This window comes from Girardinichthys multiradiatus, chromosome 19 (genome assembly GCF_021462225.1).
Source record: "Girardinichthys multiradiatus isolate DD_20200921_A chromosome 19, DD_fGirMul_XY1, whole genome shotgun sequence".
Taxonomy (NCBI): Eukaryota; Metazoa; Chordata; class Actinopteri; order Cyprinodontiformes; family Goodeidae; genus Girardinichthys; species Girardinichthys multiradiatus.
In genome coordinates, this window is record NC_061811.1 from 35,889,914 (window position 1) to 35,917,165 (window position 27,252).

At 42.1% G+C, this 27,252-nt stretch overlaps 2 protein-coding genes across 4 annotated transcripts in view; both read left to right on the plus strand.

Moving 5' to 3' along the window:
* Positions 1 to 479: 479 nt before the first annotated feature.
* On the plus strand, positions 480 to 16,587 carry zfyve21 (zinc finger, FYVE domain containing 21). 2 transcript variants are annotated; one of them, XM_047345587.1, is made up of 8 exons: positions 480 to 664; positions 2,582 to 2,632; positions 3,918 to 4,086; positions 10,014 to 10,089; positions 10,368 to 10,459; positions 10,682 to 10,735; positions 11,518 to 11,648; positions 12,789 to 16,587. In XM_047345587.1, the coding sequence occupies exons 1-8, from the start codon at positions 539 to 541 to the stop codon at positions 12,822 to 12,824; spliced, it is 735 nt and encodes a 244-aa protein (XP_047201543.1). In that variant the 5' UTR covers positions 480 to 538; the 3' UTR covers positions 12,825 to 16,587. The 2 variants fall into 2 exon arrangements, with proteins under 2 accessions (XP_047201543.1, XP_047201544.1); XM_047345588.1 differs by lacking the exon at positions 10,682 to 10,735.
* Positions 16,588 to 19,295: 2,708 nt separating this feature from the next.
* brf1a (BRF1 RNA polymerase III transcription initiation factor subunit a) overlaps positions 19,296 to 27,252 on the plus strand; it is a 119,438-nt gene continuing 111,481 nt past the window's right edge. The window contains exons 1-2 of one of the 2 annotated variants that reach the window (XM_047392913.1): positions 19,296 to 19,535; positions 20,373 to 20,507. The gene's annotated coding sequence lies outside the window, so the exon portion shown is untranslated. The remainder of the gene's footprint in view (positions 19,536 to 20,372; positions 20,508 to 27,252) is intronic. The other variant, XM_047392912.1, reaches the window with a different exon arrangement.

The window sequence follows — 27,252 nt, forward strand, 5'->3', positions numbered from 1 at the left end:
ACAATATATCATTTTTGGCTTTTTTGGTGTTATGATTTAACAAACTAAAGAACAAAGTCAGTATGAGGTTGATGCCCACAATGAGAGTTTGTAATATTCTGAACAACACATTCTTTCAATCCTAACTGCTGTTATTTAGTAAAAATGTTCTCAATTTTTTGAGAACAAAGCTTCCTGTATTTGTGAACCGCAGTGATGCTTGTCCTGCAGATAACTGTATTCTATAACATTTGAAAAATAAATTTTTCATGTGTGACTTTACAGTGTACTGCTTTTCAATTAATCTCCGTTTAGTATTTTAATAAACTGTATTTTACAATTTATTTATGGTTTTTTTTTTCCTGCTACAGGTCGTCTAGAGTAGGTTACCGTCTGTTTGGAATTGTAGCGGACTCAAAACAGCCCACTCTGTCAACTGTGTCATGTGATCTCAGATCTATTTTCTGATTGGTTAATTGCTCCTGGGGGTGTGGCCTCATTGGAGTTTGTGGCCGGAGAAGACGACTCGGCAGAAAAGAAGGGATACGCTTAAAAGGAAATGTCTTCAGTTCCAGACGGGAAGAAACTGGTCCGCAGCCCCAGCGGCCTCCGAATGGTTCCAGAAAATGGCGCCTTTAACAGCCCGTTCTCAATGGACGAGCCTCAATGGGTCCCGGATAAAGAGGTGAGATGTTTGACGGCCAAATGCTACCTCAAGTCTTTGCACAGTATAGGAAAGCTATCTGACATAATAAACATGGCATTTCCGGTTAGTATTTCCAGAATAAAAGGAGCATGTTCAGGGTTTGTCAAACAAAATTCTTATAAAATGGAAATATCCATCATTGTGACTCAGTAGGGGAAATGGTAAAGGTATAGAAACAAAACAAGAGTAAAATAAGGGGAAATTTACAAAAACACAACAACATAAATACTTAAACAACCGTCCACAATACAAAAACTCAACATACAAAGTAAAAACAATAAACATGTAGTAGCCCATACAGAAAATTAATATAAAATACCACATTGGTGAAACACTGATAAATGTTCTTAAACAGGTTTTAAACCTATTTGTGATATGCTTGATAAAATGTATACTGTTCAAAATAAGTATGAAAATGTTTTTCTGTAAGAAGCATACAGCGGTGCTCCTCTCCTACCTTGTTCCTGAACACTCCTGGTCAGCTGGATGAAAGAAGACTCCTATGCTTTTATACCTGGATTACAGAAAAGGTTAATTTAGCTGTTTGGAAATATTTCTGATCTGGTGAAACACAGTTTTATCTCTCTCTGTTTATGTATAAACAAAATAGTGAATTAATGTCCATCCATGGTCTATACTCACTTATCCTTGCTGGGGGCCTGGGGCCGATCTCCAGCGGTCACTGGGCAGGAGGCAGGCTGCACCCGGGACAGGTTAACATCCCATCAAATGGCAACACAAACACGCATAGGACAAACAACCATGCACACACACAGTCATACCTATGGGTAATATGGTGAGACCAATTAACCTAACATGTCATATTTTTGGACTGTGGGAGGAAGCTGACAGAACTCACAGATGGGAAGAACATGCAAACTACCTGCAGAAAGAGCCCAGGCGGAAACTTTTTGGATTCGGACCATGATATCGTCAAACAATAAAATGGGGAAATAAATGGGTTCATAATTATTCAGATCATAACCAGGAGTTTAGAATCTTTGCCACCATCCAATAAATAAAATGGTCCTTTAACATATACATGTGATCATTTCAAATAACATGCAGAAGGCAGTAAATACATTTATTTTTTTGATGTGTCAGTAAATAAATTCATTATCCATACATTTAATATATGAATTCATGACACATTTTTACGCCAACTGTTTTTTCTTTCGTGGCACATGTGGACCTCCAGAACTACCAAGCACAAGGTTAACTTTTTAGCATCTCCTAAGCTCTAAGATGCCTCGCTTTTATTTTCGCGTGGTTGTGACACCGTTTCCGGTTTCCTCCTTCGAACTACTGCCCACTTGACGTGCTCCTGGACGTCGCAATTGGCTCCTGATTAGGGCGTTGCAGGCTGTCACGGCCAGCCCGGTGACAGAAGAAGTTTGTGAGCCCGGCTTCTACCGCACACCTTAAAGCAGCCGTCACAGCTGGATAACAGCAGCATTGTCACGCCATGGCCGCACACAGCTGATCATATTTAGCTAGGGTCAGCTAGCTCCTCACGTTAAAACAATGTCCGTCTCTCCTGTTGTCAGCACCAGAGGCTCAGAGAGCCAAACACTGTTGGCTGATGTTCAGATCGCAAACAAAGTGAATCATTTATTAAACTGTTCAAATGCTTCTGTTTATTTTGCTCTAAACTTTTAAGGCTTAGAAAGTTGCAAAATCCCCAGAGTGCGAGGAGGACAAAACAAGAGAAACTTTCAGTTGAAAAGTGAAACATTTGTAGAATTTAAGGCAGCTAAAATATGAAAGCAAGTTTGCTTTGAACAGCTGTTGCTGTGTGGTTGAAGCAGAGCTGGAGCCAGGCTGCTGTTTCACTGGAATCAGCCCTGCTCAGCATGTTGTGTAACATCCTGTTTTTCTTCTTTCCCTGTCACCCAGTGTCCGAGATGCATGCAATGCGACACCAAGTTCGACTTCATCAGAAGAAAGGTTTGTTCAGTCATTCTTTCTGCCCAACCATGACACTAAATCTCAGCCTAATCTGACTGGGAATCGAGAAAGAAGACATATCCTGATCAGCCCACGTAGACTTTACTTTCTTTCTTTACTGTTTGCTTTTTCCTCTTCTCATTGTTTCCCTTCTGATTTTTGATAGTGCTTAGTTATTTGCAGCGACTGCTGACATACAGTGGCACTGCTGACTTCTCTCCTCATTTATTCATTTTTTTGGGTTTTTTTATTTGCAGGGAAAGCTCTTTAAAAAGGAATCTGTGCGATGTCTAAGGAAGAAAGGAAACAATTCAAAATTGCTAGTATTGATTTCCAGTCATTATCAAAAATCGGACTTGTAGGAGACAAAAGATATTTAATATTCTTTCTTGCAAATTAGCTGAAGCTCAGTCAGACTGGATAGAGAGAGATCGTGCAGTGTTAACTGACCAGAACACCTCACATTCCCAGTGTCTCCTGTATGTTTTGTGTCAAACTGAAAACAGGACTTCTTAAGGCTTTGTTTTTACAAAGGCTTTCTCCATAAAGGCCAGATTTATAAAGTGTATGACTAATAGTTGTTGTGTAAACTGATTCTCCAACCTGAGCTGTGGATGTCTACAGCTCCTCCAGAGGTACAACGCGACTGTTGTTTGCTTCTTTCTTTAATGCTTTCTTACCTGGACAACCGTGTCTCGGTTGGTTGGTAGCTGTTCCATTCGCTTTCGTCTGGATGGATTGAACGGTGCTCTATGAGATGTTTTAATGCTTGGGTTATTGTTTTACAACCCAACCCTGCTAACGTTTCACCATTTAAAGGGGAAATAATCATGCTTTCCAAACATCATAAGGTTTATTGCCAGCCAGCATAGCTGCTGGAAAGAAATAATCGATCAAACACAAGTTTCATAACTTTTCGTTCTAGGTGTCCAAAAATGACTTGTTGACAAACTTTTGCACATGGAACCTGTTCTTATAGTGCCACATTTACAGGAAAGTTTAGAGGTTTGTTCTGGCTGGTGCATTGCTCAGCTGGATGGATCTGGAGCCACACTGAGAGATTAAACAAGATCTGTTTGGCTAACCTAAACAAGCTGGACTAAACACCTAATGTAATTAATGTTCTCATATGTACATCGTACCATTTCCTTCCCAATAAAAATTTTATCTGTCATGTGCTGTAGGCACGAAGGCTGCATTTGGGCAAACAATAGATAAATATTCTGCACCTCTCAACTTAGTAAAACGTTTGTCTGAGTCTAATTGAGACGTTTCTGTCCTGCAGCACCACTGCCGGCGCTGCGGTCGCTGTTTCTGCGATAAATGCTGCAGCAAGAAGGTGGCGCTGCCCCGGATGTGTTTTGTTGACCCAGTCAGGCAGTGTGCAGAGTGCAGCCTGGTCTCACAGAAAGAGGTGGAGTTCTACGACAAGCAGCTCAAAGTGCTTCTGGGAGGTAAAATGGCTGTCCCTGTGCAGCTCCTCAGTTCAGTTTGGTTTGGCTCTAATTGCACTGTTACACTAATGTTATTTGTTGTGTATACATTAGAGGGTGACACGGGAGTGGATTTTCTCTCCTGTCCCATCCCGCTCCCACAGAAAAATGTCTTGTCTCATCCTAATCCCAGGCCAGCATAACGAAAAAAATCCTGTCCCGTCCCACTCCTGGTAAATTGACTCCCACTCCCGTCCCGCTCCCATTTAGAACTACTCCCACTCCTGTGCCACTCCCATTTTTATTTTCTTCATTTAGTCTTTTGGCAATTTCTTTCTTTGAAGGACCAGTTAGGTCCCTGTTTTTAGCAGTAGTAAAGGCCAGTTAAAGTAAAAAGAATAATAATGAAGAAATAATAAAATATCAAACAGGGAAACAGACCATGCCTATCTTAGTTGAATAAACAAAATGTACATAGTTGTTCGTTCGTTCGTCGTCTTCCGCTTATCCAGGACCGGGTCGCGGGGGCAGCAGACTCAGCAGAGACGCCCAGACGTCCCTCTCTCCAGACACCTCCTCCAGCTCCTCCAGGGGGAGCCCAAGGCGTTCCCAGGCCAGCCGAGAGACATAGTCCCTCCAGCGTGTCCTGGGCCGTCTCCTGGGCCTCCTCCCGGTGGGACGTGCCTGGAACACCTCCCGAGGAAGGCGTCCAGGAGCCATCCGGTATAGATGCCCGAGCCACCTCAACTGGCTCCTCTCAATGTGGAGGAGCAGCTGCTCTACTCCGAGCTCCTCCCGGATGGCCGAGCTCCTCACCCTATCTCTAAGGGAGTGCCCGGCCACCCTACGGAGGAAGCTCATTTCAGCCGCTTGTATCCGTGATCTCGTTCTTTCGGTCATGACCCAAAGTTCATGGCCATAGGTGAGGGTAGGAACGTAGACCGACCAGTAAATTGAGAGCTTTGCTTTTCGGCTAAGCTCTCTCTTCACCACAATGGACCGGCACAGCGCCCCCATTACTGTGGCAGCTGCACCGATCCGTCTGTCAATCTCCCGCTCCATTCTTCCCTCACTCGTGAACAAGACCCCGAGATACTTAAACTCCTCCACTTGAGGCAGGAACTCCCCTCCAACCTGAAGAGGACAAGCCACCCTTTTCCGGTCGAGTACCATGGCCTCGGACTTGGAGGAGCTGATCCTCATCCCAGCCGCTTCACACTCGGCTGCGAACCGCCACAGCGCATGCTGTTGGTCTTGGCTAGAGGGGGCCAGCAGGACCACGTCATCTGCAAAAAGAAGAGACGAAATCCACTGGTCCCCAAACCAGACCCCCTCCGGCCCTTGGCTGCATCTAGAAATCCTGTCCATAAAAGTTATGAACAGGACCGACGACAAAGGGCAGCCCTGCCGGAGTCCAACATGCACTGGGAACAGGTCCGACTTAGTGCCGGCAATGCGGACCAAACTCCTGCTCCGCTCGTACAGGGACCGGATGGCCCCTAATAAAGGGCCCCCGATTCCATACTCCTGGAGCACCCCCCACATAGCATCACGAGGGACACAGTCGAATGCCTTCTCCAGGTCCACAAAACACATGTGAACCGGTTGGGCAAACTCCCATGAACCCTCGAGCACCCTGTAGAGGGTATAGAGCTGGTCCAGTGTTCCACGGCTGGGACGAAAACCACACTGTTCCTCCTGAAGCCGAGGTTCGACTATCGGTCGGACTCTCCTCTCCAATACCCTGGCGTAGGCCTTACCAGGGAGGCTGAGGAGTGTGATCCCCCTGTAGTTGGAACACACCCTCCGGTCCCCCTTCTTATAAAGGGGGACCACCACCACAGTCTGCCAGTCCAGAGGCACTGTCCCCGACCGCCACGCAATGTTGAAGAGGCGTGTCAACCATGACAGCCCTACAACATCCAGACACTTGAGGTACTCAGGGCGGATCTCATCCACCCCCGAAGCCCTGCCACCGCGGAGCTTTTTAACCACCTCGGTGACTTCAGCCTGGGTGATGAAAGAGTCCAACCCCGAGTCCCCAGCCTCTGTTTCCACCAAGGAATGCGTGATGGCAGGATTGAGGAGATCCTCGAAGTACTCCTTCCACCGCCCGATAATGTCCTCAGTCGAGGTCAGCAGTCTCCCGCCCCCACTATAAACAGTGTTGGCAAAGCACTGCTTCCCCCTCCTGAGGCGCCGAACGGTTTGCCAGAATCGCTTCGAGGCCAACCGGTAGTCCTTCTCCATGGCCTCACCGAACTCTTCCCAGGCCCGAGTTTTTGCCTCTGCCACAGCCCGGGCCGCAGCACGCTTGGCCTCACGGTACCCGTCAGCCGCCTCAGGAGTCCCACAAGCCAACCACAGCCGATAGGACTCCTTCTTCAGCTTAACAGCATCCCTTACTGCCGGTGTCCACCACCGGGTTCTGGAATTGCCGCCACGACAGGCACCGCAGACCTTACGGCCACAGCTATGGGCAGCAGCATCGACAATAGATGCAGAGAACATGGTCCACTCGGACTCTATGTCTCCAACATCCCCCGGGATCTGGTCGAAGCTCTCCCGGAGGTGGGAGTTGAATACATCCCTGGCCGAGGGCTCCGCCAGGCGTTCCCAGCAGACCCTCACTATGCGCTTGGGCCTGCCGAGTCTGTCCGGCTTTCTCCTCCTCCAGCGGATCCAACTCACCACCAGGTGATGATCAGTGGACAGCTCAGCCCCTCTCTTCACCCGAGTGTCCAAAACATGCGGCCGAAGGTCTGATGATACGACAACAAAGTCGATCATCGACCTCCTGCCTAGGGTGTCCTGGTGCCAAGTGCACTGATGGACACCCTTATGTTTGAACATGGTGTTCGTTATGGACAATCCGTGACTAGCACAGAAGTCCGATAACAAAACACCACTCGGATTCAGATCGGGGAGCCCATTCCTCCCGATCACGCCTCTCCAGGTGTCACTGTCGTTCCCCACGTGGGCGTTGAAGTCCCCCAGCAGAATAATGGAGTCCCCGGGAGGGGCACTATCCAGCACCCCCGACAGGGACGCCAAGAAGGCAGGGTACTCTGCACTACCACTCGGCCCGTAGGCTGAAATGATAGTCAGAGACCTCTCCCCAACCCGAAGGCGCAGGGATACATCCCTCCCATCCACTGGGGTAAACCCCAACACGAGACGGCTGAGCTGGGGGGCAACAAGCAAACCCACACCAGCCCGCCGCCTCTCCCCGTGGGCCACTCCAGAGTAGAAGAGAGTCCAACCCCTCTCAAGGAGATGGGTTCCAGAGCCCACGCTGTGCGTGGAGGCGAGCCCGACTATTTCTAGTCGATATCTCTCGACCTCCCGCACAAGCTCAGGCTCCTTCCCCCCCAGCGAGGTGACATTCCACGTCCCTAGAGCCAGCCTAAGCATCCGGGGATCGGGCCGTTGAGGTCACCTTGTTCAAAGGAAACGATCACTTAATAAATAAGTTGTATTTTACTTATTTATTAAGTGATCGTTTCCTTTGAACAATGACATCACTTTTATGTTTCAAGTTGCTGAAACAAAAGAAAAATCCACCTAGCAAGAGAACTGTACTTGTTGAACAAAAGGCCAAAAAGGCATTACCTTCATAATTTAGAAACTGTACCTCAATGGTTCACAGCCCTGGTCCTCAGGGACCCCTTCTCTGCAAGTTTTAGATGTGTGTCTGCTCCAGAACACCTGATTCAAATTCTGACATGACCTCCTATACAGGCATCAAGAATGGAGGGTCAAACTGGACAAAATTAATACAATATAATCATCATTAAATAAATAAATGTAGTGAATGTCCCATAAGTGAAGTAAATGTAACATGAAAGAAATGTAACATGAAATGTCCCATTAAATTAAAGATACAATTTATTTATTTAATACATCATTAGAAACAATAAATGTACCATTATATCATTAAATGGACTATTATGCAATTAAATGTGCCACTGAATAATTAAGTATAATTTTAAAGACATGACGTAATTAGTGGTACACTTAATATTTAATGATGTATTAAATAAATTGTACATTTAATGGTACATTAAACTTTTTTCTATTTCACGACATATTTATTTAATATCTTCGCTTGATGAAGCCTTTGTACGGAGTCTTTATTTCCTTATTACTGCTGCATGATGTGTAGTTTTTTTTTGTACGTCATTAGTGTTTTTGTTTTTATCGTGATTTAAACGGTTCTTCTTATCCTAAACATTTAATCGCATTGTTTACTGCGTGTTAACCTGCATATGACAAATAAACCATATTAATGACATATCAGTGCTGTTTGTTTTATGAGCAGTTTATCATCTGTGCTGTTGTTCCAAAATGCCGAAAAGTATTGCGTGGGGACGCAGAAGAAATACATTTCCCCATGTCCCCTCACGGGCTTCCGTACATTACCTCTTAAATCTTTAGAGCACATGCACCAGTTTTGTTGGTCAGATGAGACTTGACACATGATGGTACTTTTCATTTGACGAATGAAGAGATGCAGGGTTGATTTAATCCAGAATCGGCCTTACAAGTGTCCCTTAATCACTGGTGAACTTGATTACGACTAAACACGTTTTACAAGCAGCAGACTGCGTGTTAACACCACTACATTCAACTCTCCTGAAGTCCGGTCATATTTGCAACTTTCCTGTCAGCTCTATGAGTTTAATAGATAAGTCCTTACTTCTGACTTTACGTTACAAGTCCAATTTTACCACGTCCAGTTCTCCACCTGCGTTTGCTCCATTCATTCTGAAGCAGGTGGAAAACATCGATCAGAAGCACTGTTGGCTTGTGGGTCGTGTAGTTCGTTTGACTCGCATTATAGTATAGGCTTCTTGGAAAAAAACTACACAATGGCGGCGTCGATCCAAGTTTTTTTTTCTTAAAGTTTATAACAAAGTCTCAGTTTTACATTTCCAAAGACAATTGATCCTAGTTTATTTTCTCTCCTATTGGTTAGCTCCCGCTCCCGTCTGCTCCCGTTAATTGTTTATCCTGTACCGTCCCAATCACGTGATCTTTACTGATGCCATCTCCCATCCCGCGCGATTCCCATGGGAATCCCGTGACCCGTGGGACTCCCGAAAAAATGTCAGCCTCTAGTATACGGAGCCAGTCAGACATTTAGGTACACTTATTGCCAGGAATGTCATATAAATGTTTAGCTTTTTATGAAATATGTAAACATTTTTTTTTTTTCAAAGTGAAATGATACAGGATGTATCCTTGGTAGGACTGGAGATGTGATGACTTTTCTGGGTAGAAAGTTCAAAGTTCATTAAAGTCGGGTGATTTCCTGATACAGGACTGGCTTTTAAAGATAACGCATACATTTTTAATATAGTTCCTTCAGGGCTTTCCAAAATCATAATGCTAGCCTGCTTTATATATTCTCAAAAGAAATTCTTCTAATGTGCCTGGGATCAATGTCCTGTTGGAATACCTCATCAGCTAACCAGCTGATGAGTTTATGGGAAGGTGTAGAAAGTCCTCCTTCAATATTCAATTTATTTTGTGCAATGCATTGACACCTATGGTACCAAGACAGCCCACAGCATGATGCTGCCACCAGTATTTGTGACAGTTGGTACAATGTTCTTAAGGTTTAAAGCCTCCCCTGGATTACTCCATACTTCAAGTTATACTTTTTCGTGTGAAAATATAAAAGACCACTGTACAGACCTGTGGCTATAACACTTGGTTGTTTTGAACCAGAAGGTTCATTAAAATAGACTGATTCAATTTTAAAACAAATTTCTATATTTAGTATTTTCATTTAAAACTAAATCATTAAGTGCTTTCCTTTTTAACTGTGAGGAATGTACAGCACCAAGATAATCTTTGGGAAAAAGGACATAAATATTTTCATTTCCACCTGTGTCACAGTGTCAAAATGATGAACAAATCAGGGTTTTTCTTTGTTTTTCTAGGAGGCACCTTCATTGTCACTTTGGGAACATCAGACAAGTCTGAAACCATGACGTGCCGCCTCTCCAACAACCACAGGTAAACCTGGAATGGTCTGACCAGGATCAGCTGCAGTAACCCCTCCTCTGTCATGTTGGCTCCTCATATGCAGACATTCGAAGATATCTGATGTCTGCGACTGAACTTACTTACTAGCTCTCTGTTAAATGAAACCAGCTTGCTGCTAGCTTACTGGGCTTTAAGGAGAGTTGTTTGTGTTGGCGGACCAATCCTCTCCCAGCATTGTTTGACATGCAACATTTCCCTGTGAATGAGAAGGGAGACTGAGACTTGTCTTTCTTTGACCTCATCGTCAGATATTTGTTCCTTGATGGTGAAAGTCATTTTGAGGTTGAGCTGTCTCGCATCTCCAGCATGCAGATCCTGACAGATGGGACAAGTCCAGGAGGTAAAAAGCTGTATGCATTACAAACATTAGAGGTGTAAAACAAATCACAATTTGATGATTAATTATTTTTTGCTTCCTTTCTTTCCTGCTCTTCTTAATAAAGGAGCATTTTGTACTTTGAGTGTTATCTCAAAATAATTATCAGATGTCTAGATTACCACTGATTGTTGTTCTCTGACTAACTCTGCTGCTCTGTTGGCTCTTCTCTTCCTCTGGACTCAGAGGAAGACCTTCACACTTACACCAGTCTGCTGGACAGTCACTGTATCTTTGAAGGTTGGCTTCAACTCGCTCCTTAAAGTCTCCATCCATCCTCAGTTGTTAATTGTTGTCACTCCATCCCATTTCCTGATTCTGGAGTTTGCATGAAAGTAAAGCCTTGCTTGCTTTGTGTTTTAAAGTCATATCTGACATTCCAACAAAAGTATCTCATCACTTAATGAAATTTCAAACCTTTCCTTAGGATGTTGTTTCTGAAAACATGGAAATTCATTGGGACACAGTTTTGATTAGTAGGCAGTGCAAAAACACCATCTGGTACAACATTTTTCCTACAACACTATTCTCAGCATATAATGACATATAAAGTTTATCATGTGAAAAAATGTTTCATATGATGAGCATTTTGTTTCTAAAATGATAAAGAATATGATTAGTTAATGTAGCTAAATCTGAAGTTTGATAAATGCTACCTTCAGTTTCTTCACTGGAAGACCAAAGCTAATCTCCATCCCATTACAACCCTCAAGCTTTCCTGCTGCATGTCTTCATGGGTTTAAGTTCAGCATGAACATTTTTCCTCTTCTACTTGGCAGGTTAGTGTTCTCTCTGTTTCTTATTGTTGCTGTCATTGTTTCACATTGTCCTGTCAGTTCATATATTTATCAGCGTGTTTTCCGTTTGTACACCCTGGAAGATATTTTTTCATCTTTATGGTGATGTTGCTCATCCTTTTGAGCCTGAGGAAAAAATGGTTTTCTCATTTTTTGGTTTTAACTTCCTCACAAAAAAAGGCCTTAAATTACCAGGTTATTCATTTTGAATGTGTGTGTGTGTAGGAGGGACGTCACGGGCAAGTGGGATGCTCCTCCATTACAAGCCAATGGGCTCCCAGGATGCCCAGCAGCTACAAATGGAGGTTGCAGAAGACAAGAAGGTAGCATCATTGTGGCTCGCTGCAATGCACAAGGTACCATAAACATCCCACCAAGGCTTTTACAATCACTGCACATGGTTGGTGAATTATTGCACACACTAGTGACCTAGACACTATGAGGTTAACCCAGGTTCAAACTCAGGGAGTTTCATACCATTCTGATTTTAATCCAGCAGCACACAGAAGGCTGTCCCACTGACACTGCCTTAGAAATGCCCACTGCTGCAAAAAATGTTTGCCCTCTTTCTTCTTTCTTCTTTTTTTATGTTTGTCACATGTAAATGATTCAGATCATCAAACAAATTTAAGTAAACACAAAATCCAGTGTTTAAGGCTTTTATTAAGAAGGGGGGCAAATCCAAGCCAACATGGCCCTGTGTAAAAATATGATACCCCCATAAACCTAATAATGGGTTGGACCACCCCTAGCTGCAACAACTGCAATAAAATGTTTGCGATAACCGGGAGGTTAGTTAAACTTACGTCTTTTACACGAATGTGGTGGAATTTTGACCCACTAACTCTTTGCAGAATTGTTGGAATTGAACAAAATCTGAGTTTTTTTTAGCATGAACCCCTTTTTTGAGGTCATGCCACAGCATGTCAGTGAGACTTGGGTCACAACCTTGACTAGGCCATTTGAAAGTTTTTTTTTTTTTTCCTTAAACCATTCGGAAGTGGACTGGCTGGTGTGTTTTGGATCATTGTCCTGCTGGAGAACCCACAGCTCCCTACAGCTTGTCCCAGACAGATGGCTGGACATTGTCCTTCAGAATGTTTTAGTGGACAGGAAACACTGGTCCATGTAGGGTTAAACCTGTGATGGTGCTGAATACCTTCCCCATGTTTTTATCCAATAAAGGTGATATCCAGGTCAGTGATGCTTTGTATGAAAGCTTTTATGGATGCGCTTTGTAAAACTTAGTGATGGTGTGCACAATCCAGGGTAAAATGAAATGAATGAGTTGGAGATTTATGAGACAAACATAGAACAATCATGGTGGAAAATGTAAAGAAGTAGACACTGACCAGCTCCTGTGCTGCTACAAATGTGCGCACTCACAAGATATCAATGAAAAGGGTTGTGGTTAAAAAATGACAAATTAAAAATATAAAGTCTGGATTATTAAAGCACGGAAAATCTCCTTAAGTCAGGTGTTTTCTTCATGACAGGCGGCCAAACTGCTGCATGAAGCTCGGGACCAGTGATGACCAGGACTGGACGTTGAAGCAGCACACACCCAAGTGTTTTCCAGCTGAGCCAGATTCAGATCGGGTTTGGTTCGGTTTTCTTCAGATTTTAACATCAGAACACATTAGATGTCTCCATCTGATTTCTCACCGGTTCTTTATACCAGTTTTTGTCATAGTCATTTTTGGCAAGAAATATTTCTTCATGTGTGGGTTTATTGTGTATTTTCTCACTGTTCGAGGCTCTTCTTTGGGTTAACCACTTGGAGGATGCAGTATAGACATTTCTACAGAATGTCAAGGCCTGCTAATGTTGGAGGCTTTAATATTAATTCCTCAGTTTCGTTAGCAAAACTTTAAAAACTTTATATTGTCTTCTTCATCCTTTCATTGCACAAGGATATTAAATGCTGCTGGTTCTTTGTTGTGGCTCAGGGGGGTTCATCTCTAGTTAGCAGGGGTGACAGAACCAAGTCGTATCTTCAGCAGATCTTCCAGTTCCAACCTTATAAAAAGCACATTAAAGGACAGATACACCTTAACTACTTGTTGCACAGGTTGAGAAGGCATTAAGAAGCTGTAGCTGTTGACTGAAGTCCTGGAAAACCATAAGAAATCTTTTGTTGTTCCTTTAAACTATTTTTAAAAACCTTTAAAAACAACCACACCTTGACGTGGTTGTTCTTGAGCGTTTTTCTGTGATGCCATTTTCCTGTCATTTCAATTAGAGATGCACCCATCAGAATTTCTTGTGGGCAATTTCCTATCTCTGCTTTTTAGTAAAGCTGTGGCCCATAATAATGTTTCCTAATAAACAAGAAGAGAGTGCAGGAAAATGTGAGAACGGCATTCCAAATATTTTTTCATTCCTACACTGAGAGCAGTCAATATTTATTTATGAGAAGCAGAGGCAATATCACACTTCGAACAGGTGTTGTTGCTGTAAAACAAGGTTTTATTATTTGAAAGCCTTCCTGTTATCTGCTTAAAGTCATGCGTCCTCTAGCAGCCTGAATACACCTGCCAATATGTCTAGTCATGTTCAGAATCAGCTTTATTGCCAAGTTCGTACATACAAACAAGGAATTTGACTCCGGTACACTTTGCTCTTTGGTTTTGTTTTTGTATTACAGAATATACAAATTTACAATGTACAATATACACATATAGCATATAATTTCCTTTTAAGTAAGTTCTTACATCTCTGTGCTTCCCCTGGCTTCATTTCTGAACACCTCACTGACACTGAAACCGCTTGGGTCTTCACTCTGTAACTTCACTCTGCTGTTGCTACTGCAACCTGGTGGCCTGTTGTGTTCGACTGGAGAAGAAGTCAGATTAAGCTACTAACTGTCAGGGCCGATTAAGCTAAAAAAAAAAACACCATGGTTACCAACTGTTTCTTTGGGTGCATCTCTACTTTAGATGTGCATGACCATCTTGCCTGTTAATGTGCGACTCTGAAAGAACCCTTGAGCTGACTCGGCAAATGAGAGTAGAAAACTACACTTGGGTTATATGATGGAGAAAAGACAAAACCAGACAGTAAACAGGCAAATGTTGCAACACATTCTCAGTTAGCCGCCAAGTGAAAACTCTGTTCAATTCATTGTAATTGAAAATAAGCATGCAAGATCGCCCCACAGAGGCCATTGCTATAACCAAGGAAGAAGCCTCAGAGACTGATTAAAGAATGCTTTAGCAGGGTGGGGATTTTTCTGGATAAGGCCAAACCCAGAAAAGGCAACAACTCCTGAAATGCAAAGAGCATCACACCCCTCTGTCTAATGTCTGATAGACCGATGCGAACTTGGTGGGTTTTTGTTTTCCATTGATCGGACAAATGTTTGACCAACTCGTACTCCTGTCTGCATCTGTGTCTAAGGATCTTCAGACTATTCACTGACCAAAGTGACGTATAAACACAACGAAATACATACATTTTAGTTTCATGCATACAAGTTTTCTACCAGCTTTTTTGTTAACTGTTCCTGCTTTAAATAACAGCCAGTCTGTTCTTACAGCGTTTTTAAAATGAAGTATAAAGAAGGTTTTTTTAATTGCTGGGACCCAGTTATTCCTCTTTTTGTCACTTTATGCATTTTATTTTAATTTGTCAGCCCAGTGTGAAACCAGCCATGTTTAGTGGTCATGTGGAATATTTTAACAGAGACAACACACTACAGTAACTCTAGAAAAACAGATCTACCATGACTCAGCACAATTACAAGACTCGTAACCCCTCTAAACAGTTAGGGGTAATATTGGATGGCAGATAAAGGGTGACATGTCTGCTGTCCTCAACACATGTTCTTACGCTTCGCTTTGATGAATGCAGAGAGTTGTACGCCATGCCCCTATGGTTCCGTAATTCTAGCTGCATTCTCTGAAAGTCTACATGGCAGTGAGGTCAGCCGGCTGACTTGTATGATGTGAAAGGGCCCAGTAATCCATTACTGGCGGTCATGGTTACGTGTTTATCATGAAACTATGATTTTTTGATTTAATATAAGATTTTTAGAGAACGTTTTGTATACATTTAGCTTCTTTCAGTGTAGATGACCACCTTGGTTACATCTTCCTGTTAAACTGCAAACACATACTGGAATTTGTTGTTAGCTTGCTGTGCTTTGTGACGTATGTCTTATGTGAATTGTGACATTACAGCAGTTGTCCTTGGCAACTGCAGTAATGTTGTTTTTACCACAACTACATAAACAAAAATACACATAACTATCATTTAATCCATGCTAACTGGAAAAGCACCAATCAGAGATGTGTGGCTGATTTCTCATCTTTATTTTGTCAAGTTTTATTTTTTTTAGCAGATTCTAATTTTCCTTCAGTACTATAATTGCCAGCATTAAACATTTTTTTTTTTTTAGCCTTTCCTCCTATAAGTGGACATTATTCACTCTTTTCTAAGCAGACCTGCCTCTGTTACCACTGTGTTTGAGACAGGAGTGACTATAAAACACGGATTTGCCATTAAAACAAGGACAAACTGAACTTGGGTTGACATTTTAAACTCTTTAGCATATTGTACTAAGAATTAGCACAGTTAGCATTGGTGACTGTGAATATCAGTCACTGTGTATTCCCTAGAGGAGTCGCACTCTTACCCTCACCTAGATTTATCAAATAATTGCATACTTTATAACTGCACGGTAAAACTTCTGATGCTAAAGTTTGTTTCTGTAATGTTGACTCCTCAAACACTATCATATGTATGTAGGTATGTCTTTTATTTCACAAACAATAGATTATTATAACAAAAAATCTGCCTTCATGTCACAGCCAATAAAAACACTCTTCACCGGTTTATTTTTTCTGAGCAGAAAACATTCGTGGGTTGTTTTATACTTTTTAAAAGACCGATGGAGAAAGACAGACTGTTTTCCTCTGTTCTTCTAAAGTCTTCCTGTGAGTTCACTGCCTATAGAGGGAGCTTTTGCAGTAATGTAGAGAAGCTGCACAGATATCCCTTTGGTTATTATTTGACCTTCTGTCAGATGCAGTCCCCTTATCTAAAAAGCCAGATATATAAATAAGAAAGAACGTGTACTTTAAATAAATGTTGTAAAGAAGTGACAGACTGTGCAGCCCCTTCATTATAAGTCATTATGTATTTTTTGACTGTTAAGCAACTGCCAGTGTAAATGTGTGTGGACATTTGTTCTGCTCTGAGTACACTGCCCTGTTTTTTCCCTTGTCATTTATGTTGCTGACAATGCCACATCTGGTTGGACTTTTCTGTTGAGAATAAAATCAAGTGTTTATACTTCTGTCTTTTCTGGCTGAGTTCTGTATATGCAGGCTTGTATGACCTTTTTGTTTAGCATAACCATTAATACAAGTGGATGTTTAATTTTACAAACTGACTATTTTACTTTCACACCGTTGGTTTTATAGATTTACAACATAAATTGGAGGTGGTCCTGGGAACAATAGATGTATGGTAAACCATAGAATGTTGTTTTCCTGTACAAGTCACCTGAAAACAAATGTGCAATTGAATAGAATGGTACAAAAGAAATGCACAATAATCTGGTTATATGTTTGCTGTTATTTATACAGCAAGGAGCAATGAAGAGCGTAATAAATAATTGGAGGACATTTAAGGGGGAAGATTGACATTTTAACCATGCCCACAGTAAACGGTGAGTGCAGCATCATGCATTACCAGGTTATGGTTGTTTTTTTCAGAAGGAACTTGGGGTTTTTGATTGCACATTGCACCAGTAAGAGCAGAGTGTGAAGGTTCAATTAGCAGGGTAAGAGCACAGTTTTGCTCAAAATATTGAAATGCACACAACATTATGGGAAACATACCAGAGTTCAAAAGAGGATAAATTGTTGGTGCACGTCTTGCTGGTGCATCTGTGACCAAGACAGCAAGTCTTTGTGATGTATCAAGAGCCACGGTATCCAGGGTAATGTCAGCATACCACCAAGAAGGACGAACCACATCCAACAGGATTAACTGTGGACGCAAGAGGAATCTGTCTGAAAGGGATGTTCGGGTGCTAACCCGGATTGTATCCAAAAAACATAAAACCACGGCTGCCCAAATCACAGCAGAATTAAATGTGCACCTCAACTCTCCTGTTTCCACCAGAACTGTCCGTCGGGAGCTCCACAGGGTCAATATACACGGCCGGGCTGCTATAGCCAAACCTTTGGTCACTCATGCCAATGCCAAACGTCGGTTTCAACGGTGCAAGGAGCGCAAATCTTGGGCTGTGGACAATGTGAAACATGTATTGTTCTCTGATGAGTCCACCTTTACTGTTTTCCCCACATCCGGGAGAGTTACGGTGTGGAGAAGCCCCAAAGAAGCGTACCACCCAGACTGTTGCATGCCCAGAGTGAAGCATGGGGGTGGATCAGTGATGGTTTGGGCTGCCATATCATGGCATTCCCTTGGCCCAATACTTGTGGTAGATGGGCGCGTCACTGCCAAGGACTACCGAACCATTCTTGAGGACCATGTTCATCCAATGGTTCAAACATTGTATCCTGAAGGCGGTGCACCAATACACACAGCAAGACTGGTGAAAGATTGGTTTGATGAACATGAAAGTGAAGTTGAACATCTCCCATGGCCTGCACAGTCACCAGATCTAAATATTATTGAGCCACTTTGGGGTGTTTTGGAGGAGTGAGTCAGGAAACGTTTTCCTCCACCAGTATCACGTAGTGACCTGGCCACTATCCTGCAAGAAGAATGGCTTAAAATCCCTCTGACCACTGTACAGGACTTGTATATGTCATTCCCAAGACGAATTGACGCTGTATTGGCTGCAAAAGGAGGCCCTACACCATACTAATAAATTATTGTGGTCTAAAACCAGGTGTTTCAGTTTCATTGTTCAACCCTGTATGTCTAAACATACATCCACACATATACAAAGGATTGACTTTGTGAAAGGAAGAAAATTTTGGAATAAGTCCAGATCTAAATTCAACCGAAGATCTCTGGAGTCATCTAAAGAGGACTACGGATAAGAGACGTCCTCAGAGGTTTCTAGACAGATTTGTGGAAAATTTTATGTAGACTGCAACTATTGCCAAATCTAGATGTGACTGCTGGTAAACTCATACCAAATAAGACTGCAGGATGCAATTGAATCATAGGGTGCTTCAGCATAGTATTAGTTGAAGGCTCTGCACACTTACAGAATGCAGCCAGGTTATTCTTTATATTTTTGACTTAACAGATTTGTTTTTCATTACAACTGTATGGGATATGTATGGCATTATGTTAACATTCAAAAATTATTTATCATAGTTGATTTATTTTATTGTTTACATAGCATAACATAAACTCTGGCATTTTAATAGGGGTGAGTACAGTATGGAGACCTACAATACACTGGCATGTCTCAGTGTGATACTCCAGATACAGCAGGAGGGCCCTAATCTTCAGGAGAGGGTCGTTGAAGTGGTCTTGACCTCATCCTCTGTAAGGATCTATATATTAGAGCTGCTTTGGGAACACATTCCAATCATAAATATGTTGTGCTTATAAAATTGGAATTTGTGCCCATGCACAGCTTTTAACACAGACAATCCTAGCAGCCTCTCCGTGTATTTAATACGCCTAACCCATAAATGCATTTTCCTTACAAATGTGGCATAATTTAAAAGGAAGTAGACTTTCCTGTGGTATAAGATTTGATGCAATGAAATGACTATTATTTGATTTGAGTTTGGTAAAAATCTAAGTGGAAGGTGTGGAACGTGACAATAACACATAATCCTTTTATTTTTCATCTAAAAGTGGAGGCGGAAGTTGGAAAGTGCCAGCACAATACAGGTGCAACTGTGAGTATCGCAAGTTACATATATTTATTTACAATCTGACAACGTTTTTAATCCCACACTACATATAGTAATAGATAAGTCATACAATGGATAAAACTGCCGTTTGTGCGCATGTATCTCCCCCCGCACACCCCTCCTCAGTTGGTCTCGTCCGAGTCGCCAGAGGCATCAGACACACGTGGTTGGTGTTGTGCCTGGGATTGCGCCGGTATTTCAGCAGATTTCACTCTTAGAAGTGTGTCATCACGCCGTTTGCTTCCCTAACGCTCTTAGGATGATACGACAGTAGGAAGGTGAATGCGACACCTCTAAAGTTCAGAGGTCGGTTTGGAAAAAAAAACGAGGCTGGCGTAGCCCTGGCGTGACCTCACGCTGTTCCTGTCGGAGTTCACCGGACTGAAGGTATGGAAACACGGTGACCACGGTGTGTGTGTGTGTGTGTGTGTGTATTTGCTTGCTCTGCGTTGTCCTGGACACACGCGTCTTTATAAAGTGAAACTGTTTATTGATGTCGATCTGCTGGGTTTGCGTTGCTTATCTCATCAAGCTGTCACCAGCTACATGTGACTCCAAACTACTCCACCTCGGCCGACGAAAAAACAAACCGCTTACTACATCTAAAGTACATCTGCATTTGTTGAATTACCTTCTCCCTAAAGCACGTTTCTCGGCCGGTAAAGGTGGCGGTGGGGGATCCATGAGATGAAGGGCAGTGCCACGTCGCTGATGGAGTGATAGGAGCAGAGCAACCTGGGATGTCACTGCTGAGGCTTTCTTTTCTGTGCTCAGTCCAACAGCAGGGTTAAATGTGTTGGGAAACCATCTTTTAACCGGACTAAAACGTCAACAAGTCGGTGTAAATACCGCAGCATAGATTTAGACTTACTAGTAATATACAGTAGTAATATAAACTATAATGGGCGCACCTATTGCTCGAGGCCCCAGCCTGAAACGATGTTGATGGGCCCCATTAGGCGATCGGCATTTTGATGCAGCATAGCAACCAGCTGTGTCCTTATGCGAGACACTTCACCCTCCTTGCCTGCTGATGGAGGTCAGAGGCCCCGATTGTATGGCAGCCTCACTTCTGTCAGTTCTGTCTGACAGAAACGTGTTTATCCGAGCCAGGTTCATGAACGCAACCAAAAAGCTACTAAGTGCAACCAGTATTGACTTATTTATTTTTGGCTGTGTCTTATACTTCCTCTCTTCTGTCACTTTTTCCCACACCTATGGCAGAATATCAATCTTGCAGCCATTTGAAGGCAGAGAAGGGATATATTCCCCTTTGGTTGTCTTTGACCAACAAGACGGAATCATGTCCTGTAATCATTTAACGGAGAAGAACCAAACTGTGGTAGAACCATCAACAAGGTGAAGTAAACAGATAGATTTTTTGTTTTTTTGCCCAACCCTTAAATATAACTTGTATACTAAAAATTATATGTTATGCCCATGTGCATAGCTGTTGCCAGGCAGAACTTGCTGACCCCCCCCCCCCCCCCCCCATTCAAGGTTACCATACCAGGAGAATCTCATACCAGACCATGTAAAGAAAATCACAAGGAGTCCTGTATTATTTTTACAATGCAACTGATGAGAAACGGTCACAGAGATGCCTGCTTTGCACATGCCATCTACCTCCTTCTGTGGTTTTGTTCTGACTCTGTTTCCATTAAAATGTATGCTTAAAGGCGCGTGGCGTCCAGTAGAAATGTGGAGGCTTCAGTCCCGGGTTTTAGTCCCGACCCCGGAGACCTGTGCTGCATGTTTTCCCCCTCTTTCCACCACACTTCCTGTCTGTCTACTTTGGAAGAAAAACAAACAAAAATAAAGTCCACAACTGCCATTAAAAATATATATATAGATAATTAACAAATGAATGACTGGGAGGGAATGGTAGCTATGTCAAAAGAAAAAGCTTCAAGGGTTTTAAGAGAATCTTTAGTCTGCTGCAGCCATGGTCAGGAGCTTCTCATTTGAATTTTTGATGTAGTTAATGTTATATTGACAGCTGCTGGTGGAGCATTCAAAAACAGCACCTTGTTTTTAAATGGAATTTCACAGGTGTTGTGGATCACAGGTGTCAAACTCCAGCCCTCAAGTCTTGCAACTTTTATGTGTCTCTGCTTCAACACACCTCAATTATTTAGGTTATTAGCAGGACTACGTAGAACTTGCACGCATACTGAGGAGGTAATACAGCCATTTGAAATATACGTGTAGGACCAGACACATTGGAAAGTTGGAGGACCTTGGCCCTCGAGGCCCTGAGGTTGACACCTCCGGTGTCGATGGAGACCTTATTTTTCTCAGTCAAGGTCCGAGTTGATGGTTCAACAATAAGGGACTGGGCAAAAGGGACTTAATAAGTGCATTAATAGTAGAGTTCAAAGGCCATAGCAACTGCTGACCAGAAAGCAAACAAAGGCTTGTCTGACATTTACCAAAAACATCTTGATGAGCCCCAAGACCTTTAAGAAAATATTCTGTGGACTCATGAGACAGAAGTGTAATTGTTTTGAAAAGTGTGCATCGCATTACATCTGACATAAAAGTAACACAAAAAGATCATTATTTATAGTCAAATGTGGCTGTGATGGTCTTGGGCTGCGTTCAGAACCTGAACAGCTTTCCATAATTGGAACCATGAACCCTGCTCTTTTTAATCAGTTTGACTCTAGACTCATGTGAGATTTACTTATGCAACAGGACACTGATTCAAAGCAGCTACAAGTTCAGCTCTGAATGGCAAAAAAAAAAAGCAACATTAAGGTTTTTGGGTGGCCTATTTAAAGTCTGGACTTTTATCCAGACTTTATTAAGATAACCTTAAACAGGCCGTTTGACCTCAAAGTGAAGAAGAGTGGGCCCAAACTACTCAAAAGCAATGTAAAATATGTATTGCCATTTATCATAATCATTTGGTAAAAGTTGTGGCACTTTAAAATATTAAGTTTTGAGGGCAATTACTTCTTCACTTGGGGCCAGGTTGGTTTGGATTCCTTTTTTGTTAATGAATGAAATCTTGCTGCATTTTGTATTTATGTAGGTTATCTCTGGGTATGTATGTGGGAAAAAAAAGGTAGGATCTTAAACATTTAAATGACTAAAAAGCAGAAATGAAAGAAATCTATAAGGGGCCAACATAATTTCCCACAATACTATAGTTTAATAGTCTAAGGAAGTATGGGATGAGCTCACAGGTCAGATGTGGACCCTGGGCCACCAGTTACTAATCCCTAGATTACTGCTTGGATTAAGAGGTGTGGTTATAAAGATGCTTACGGAGTTGCACCAGAATCTAAAAAATATGTGCATGCTCATAACCGCACAACGTTTCTCTCATTAAACTGTTTGCTTGCCACCTGTTCCCACAATCGTATTAACACAGAGTTTCTTAAAATCTGATTTTATTCTTTAGGATGCTAAAAAATCTAAATTTCCATTGTTTAGCCATAACAGTTGCTCAGAGCATCACAAACCCAAGTACAAAATCATTTAATATCTAAAAAATGCTGATTATTTGTTGCTGAAAAGCCTTTAAAAACTGTTGCAGGAAGCTAGGTGCACCCAGTAGCAAAACATGTTTAGGTGCCTTTCTAGTCATACTGAGCACTTAAAGCACATTCACTAGAACAAAATCTGCTGGGTAGTGCTTACAAATGTGCTCACATTCGTACTGACATGCAGGTTGGTGTTAAGTACCTACGAACTACAATTTTCTTTGTGAGAGCAGACAGCAAAGAAAAGGTGGAGGGGTGGCCACTTTGTTTAAAGATTTATTAGAGTGTAAAAAAGTATTTCTGGGCAAATTTGATTCTTTTGAATATTTGGCTCTCCGGGTAAAGAGCCTGGTCCGAACAATGTTCTTGAATATTTACAGGCCTCCTAAGTCCAAAACAAACTTTATCAATGATTTTAATGAGCTTTTATCTGTGATATGTGTTGATTATGACTGTTTAATTATTGTGGGAGACTTCAATATTCACATGGACAATCCTGAAGACAGAAGTCCAATAGATCTATGTGACTCTTAGAAATGTTGGTTTGACTCAACATGTTAAACAGCCAACGCACAAACAGGGACATATTTTGGACTTAATCATCACTAAGGGTCTAAACATTTCCAAGGTGTCTGTAACTGATGTTGCTCTATCTGACTACTTTTCTGTTATTTCTGAAAGCATCATCTGCAATGACTCAGTTTACCAAAGAGACATAAGAAAATGCATCTTTAAGGACGGTGCTGCTGAAACTTTTAACCAGATTTACTCTTCTACCTCGACTTTGCCCTGTAACACTGTAGATGAGCAGGTAGATAACTTTCATTCTAAAATCTCAGACATAGTTGATTCAATTGCTCCAATTAAAGTAAAAGTCGTTTCTGGGAAGAAAATGTCTCCATGGAGAAGTGCTCCACCAGTCAGAAGTGAAAAAAAGGAGTGTCGAAAAGCTGAACGCAGGTGGCGAAAGACTGGACTCCAGGTTCATTATATTATCTATAAAGAGAGACTATACAGATATAACCTACAACTGAAAAATGCAAGGGAATCTTTTTTTTCTGAGATCATCAGCAAAAACATTAACAATGCTGGTGCATTATTTGCCACGGTCGACAGGTTAACAAACCCTCCTGTAACTGTAGCATCTGAACTCCATTCTACCAGGACCTGCAATGAATTTGCTAAATTCTTCACTGAAAAAACCCAAAAGATCAGAAGGACAGTCAGCACATCCACATCAACTCCAGTACCAATGTTGTCTCCAACTAGAACTGATTTTGACAAAAGTTCACCAAATAAACTGCAAAATCTTAGAAGAAATCGTACAGCAACTAAGCTCTTCTTCCTGCCGTCTCGATGTTTTACCCACAGCTTTCCTTAAGAAAGCTTTGCCTGTAATAACATCTGATTTAACACAAATAATAAACACGTTCCTTTTGTCAGGTGTTTTCCCCCAGGCCCTAAAAACAGCAATTATCAAACCTCTATTGAAAAAGAGCAATTTGGACAAGCTGCTACTACAGAACTACAGGCCTATATCAAACCTCCCCTTCATCAGTAAGATTATTGAAAAAGCTGTGTTTCAGCAGTTAAACAACTTCCTAACAACGACCAACTGCTTCGATGTCTTCCAGTCAGGCTTCCGTTCTCACCACAATACAGAGACCGCTCTTGTCAAGGTGTTCAATGACATCCGTATAAATGCAGACTGTGGAAGAACCACAGTGCTGGTATTATTGGACCTTAGTGCAGCATTCGACACTGTTGATCACTCCATTTTATTAGAGCCCCTGGAAAACTGGGTCGGCCTTTCTGGTACAGCACTCAACTGGTCTAAATCCTACTTGAAGGACAGGGACTTTTTTGTGTCAGTAGGTAACTTTACATCAGACAACACAAAAATCACATGTGGCGTTCCCCAAGGGTCCATCTTAGGGCCCTTCCTATTCAATATCTACATGCTCCCCCTGACTCAGATTTTAATAAATGATAACGTAACTTATCATAACTATGTAGACGACACACAGCTATACATTACGATGTCACCAGGTGACTATGAACCCATTCAAGCGCTAGGTAAATGCTTAGAAGAAATCAATGCATGGATGGGCCAAAATTTTCTTCAACTGAATCAAAACAAAACTGAAGTAATAATCTTTGGACCAAAGGAAGAGTGTTTAAAAGTTAGCACACAGCTTCAGTTAATACAGCTAGAAACCACCTGTCAGGCTCCAAACCTGGGTGTAGTGATGGACTCAACCCTGAACCTTCGGAAGCACATAAAGATAGTAACAAGGTCGGCCTTCTATTACCTAAAGAACATCTCCAGGATTAAAGGACTAATGTCACAGGAGGACCTTGAAAAACTAATTCATGCGTTCATCTTTAGTAGAATTGATAACTGCAACGGTGTCTTCACAGGTCTGCCTAAAAAGTCGATCAGACAGCTGCAGTTGGTCCAGAACGCTGCTGCCTGCGTCCTCACTAGAACTAAGAAATGGAGCACATCATCCCGGTTCTAAAGTCCTTACACTGGTTCCCTGTAGCTCAGAGAATAGAGTTTAAAATACTTCTGTTAGTCTATAAATCACTGAATGGCTTAGCACCAAAATACATTACAGACTTGTTGTCAGTGTATCAACCACCCAGACCTCTCAGGTCTTCTGGCTCAAATCTACCTTGCATACCCAGAACCAGAACCAAACATGGAGAAGCAGCTTTTAGTTCTTATGCTCCACTAATCTGGAATAAACTGCCAGAAAACTGTAAAAGCGCCGAAACCCTAAGTTGCTTTAAATCAAGATTAAAAACTTATTTGTTTAGAGTGGCCTTTGACTGTACCATCTAAACATTATTAGTTAAGTTTTCAGTTCAGACCTTTCCTTTCATTTTCTTATCCATCATTCTATTCTCTTTATTTTACTTTTTTAAATTACCTCTGTTGTTTGATTTTATCATTTGATTTGTTTTTCTGTGTCTGTATCTGTTTATTTGTTTTGTGATTGTATTGTAATTGTATGTACAGCGCTTTGAGTGTCTCGTTGCTGAAAGGTGCTATATAAATAAACTTACCTTACCTTTTCCCCTAGGCAAGGCACTATAGGGGCAAGGCATGTGGAAGGAAAAAGCTGCAATCAAACAGACATATTTCTGATCACCACAGTCGCCCCAGCAGCATATATCTCCAGGAATTTTGATGGTGAAAAATTGGCATTTGCCAAAAAAATCACCCAAACTAAAAAATATGGCATCCCAAAATTACATCTGATCCACTCAGGTTTGTCTCATTTTCAAGCAACTCGTGTAGAAGAGCTGAGAAGCCTTCTGACTGGCCCTACATGGAGGCTCTAGAAGGCTTCAAGTCGTCCTCTGCCAGGAATGGAGTAAAAGGAATCCTAAAAGGGTTAGAACTGGCGGCTTTCACGTATAATTGAAAATTCCAATGTTTACGGAGTTCTTCGTTTATTTCTTAGAAAATAATATGATTCAGGTATAAATATGTTTATTTTAAGGCCACCCCACACGTAGTAGAGCATGTACAGGTCCTTCTCAAAATATTAGCATATTGTGATAAAGTTCATTATTTTCCATAATGTAATGATGAAAATTTAACATTCATATATTTTAGATTCATTGCACACTAACTGAAATATTTCAGGTCTTTTATTGTCTTAATACGGATGATTTTGGCATACAGCTCATGAAAACCCAAAATTTCTATCTCACAAAATTAGCATATCATTAAAAGGGTCTCTAAACGAGCTATGAACCTAATCATCTGAATCAACGAGTTGACTCTAAACACCTGCAAAAGATTCCTAGGGCCTTTAAAACTCCCAGCCTGGTTCATCACTCAAAACCCCAATCATGGGTAAGACTGCCGACCTGACTGCTGTCCAGACGGCCACTATTGACAACCTCAAGCAAGAGGGTAAGACACAGAAAGAAATTTCTGAACGAATAGGCTGTTCCTAGAGTGCTGTATCAAGGCACCTCAGTGGAAAGTCTGTGGGAAGGAAAAAGTGTGGCAGAAAACGCTGCACAACGAGAAGAGGTGACCGGACCCTGAGGAAGATTGTGGAGAAGGGCCGATTCCAGACCTTGGGGGACCTGCGGAAGCAGTGGACTGAGTCTGGAGTAGAAACATCCAGAGCCACCGTGCACAGGCGTGTGCAGGAAATGGGCTACAGGTGCCGCAATCCCCAGACCTGGGCTACAGAGAAGCAGCACTGGACTGTTGCTCAGTGGTCCAAAGTACTTTTTTCGGATGAAAGCAAATTCTGCATGTCATTCGGAAATCAAGGTGCCAGAGTCTGGAGGAAGACTGGGGAGAAGGAAATGCCAAAATGCCAGAAGTCCAGTGTCAAGTACCCACAGTTAGTGATGGTCTGGGGTGCCGTGTCAGCTGCTGGTGTTGGTCCACTGTGTTTTATCAAGGGCAGGGTCAATGCAGCTAGCTATCAGGAGATTTTGGAGCACTTCATGCTTCCATCTGCTGAAAAGCTTTATGGAGATGAAGATTTCATTTTTCAGCACGACCTGGCACCTGCTCACAGTGCCACAACCACTGGTAAATGGTTTACTGACCATGGTATCACTGTGCTCAATTGGCC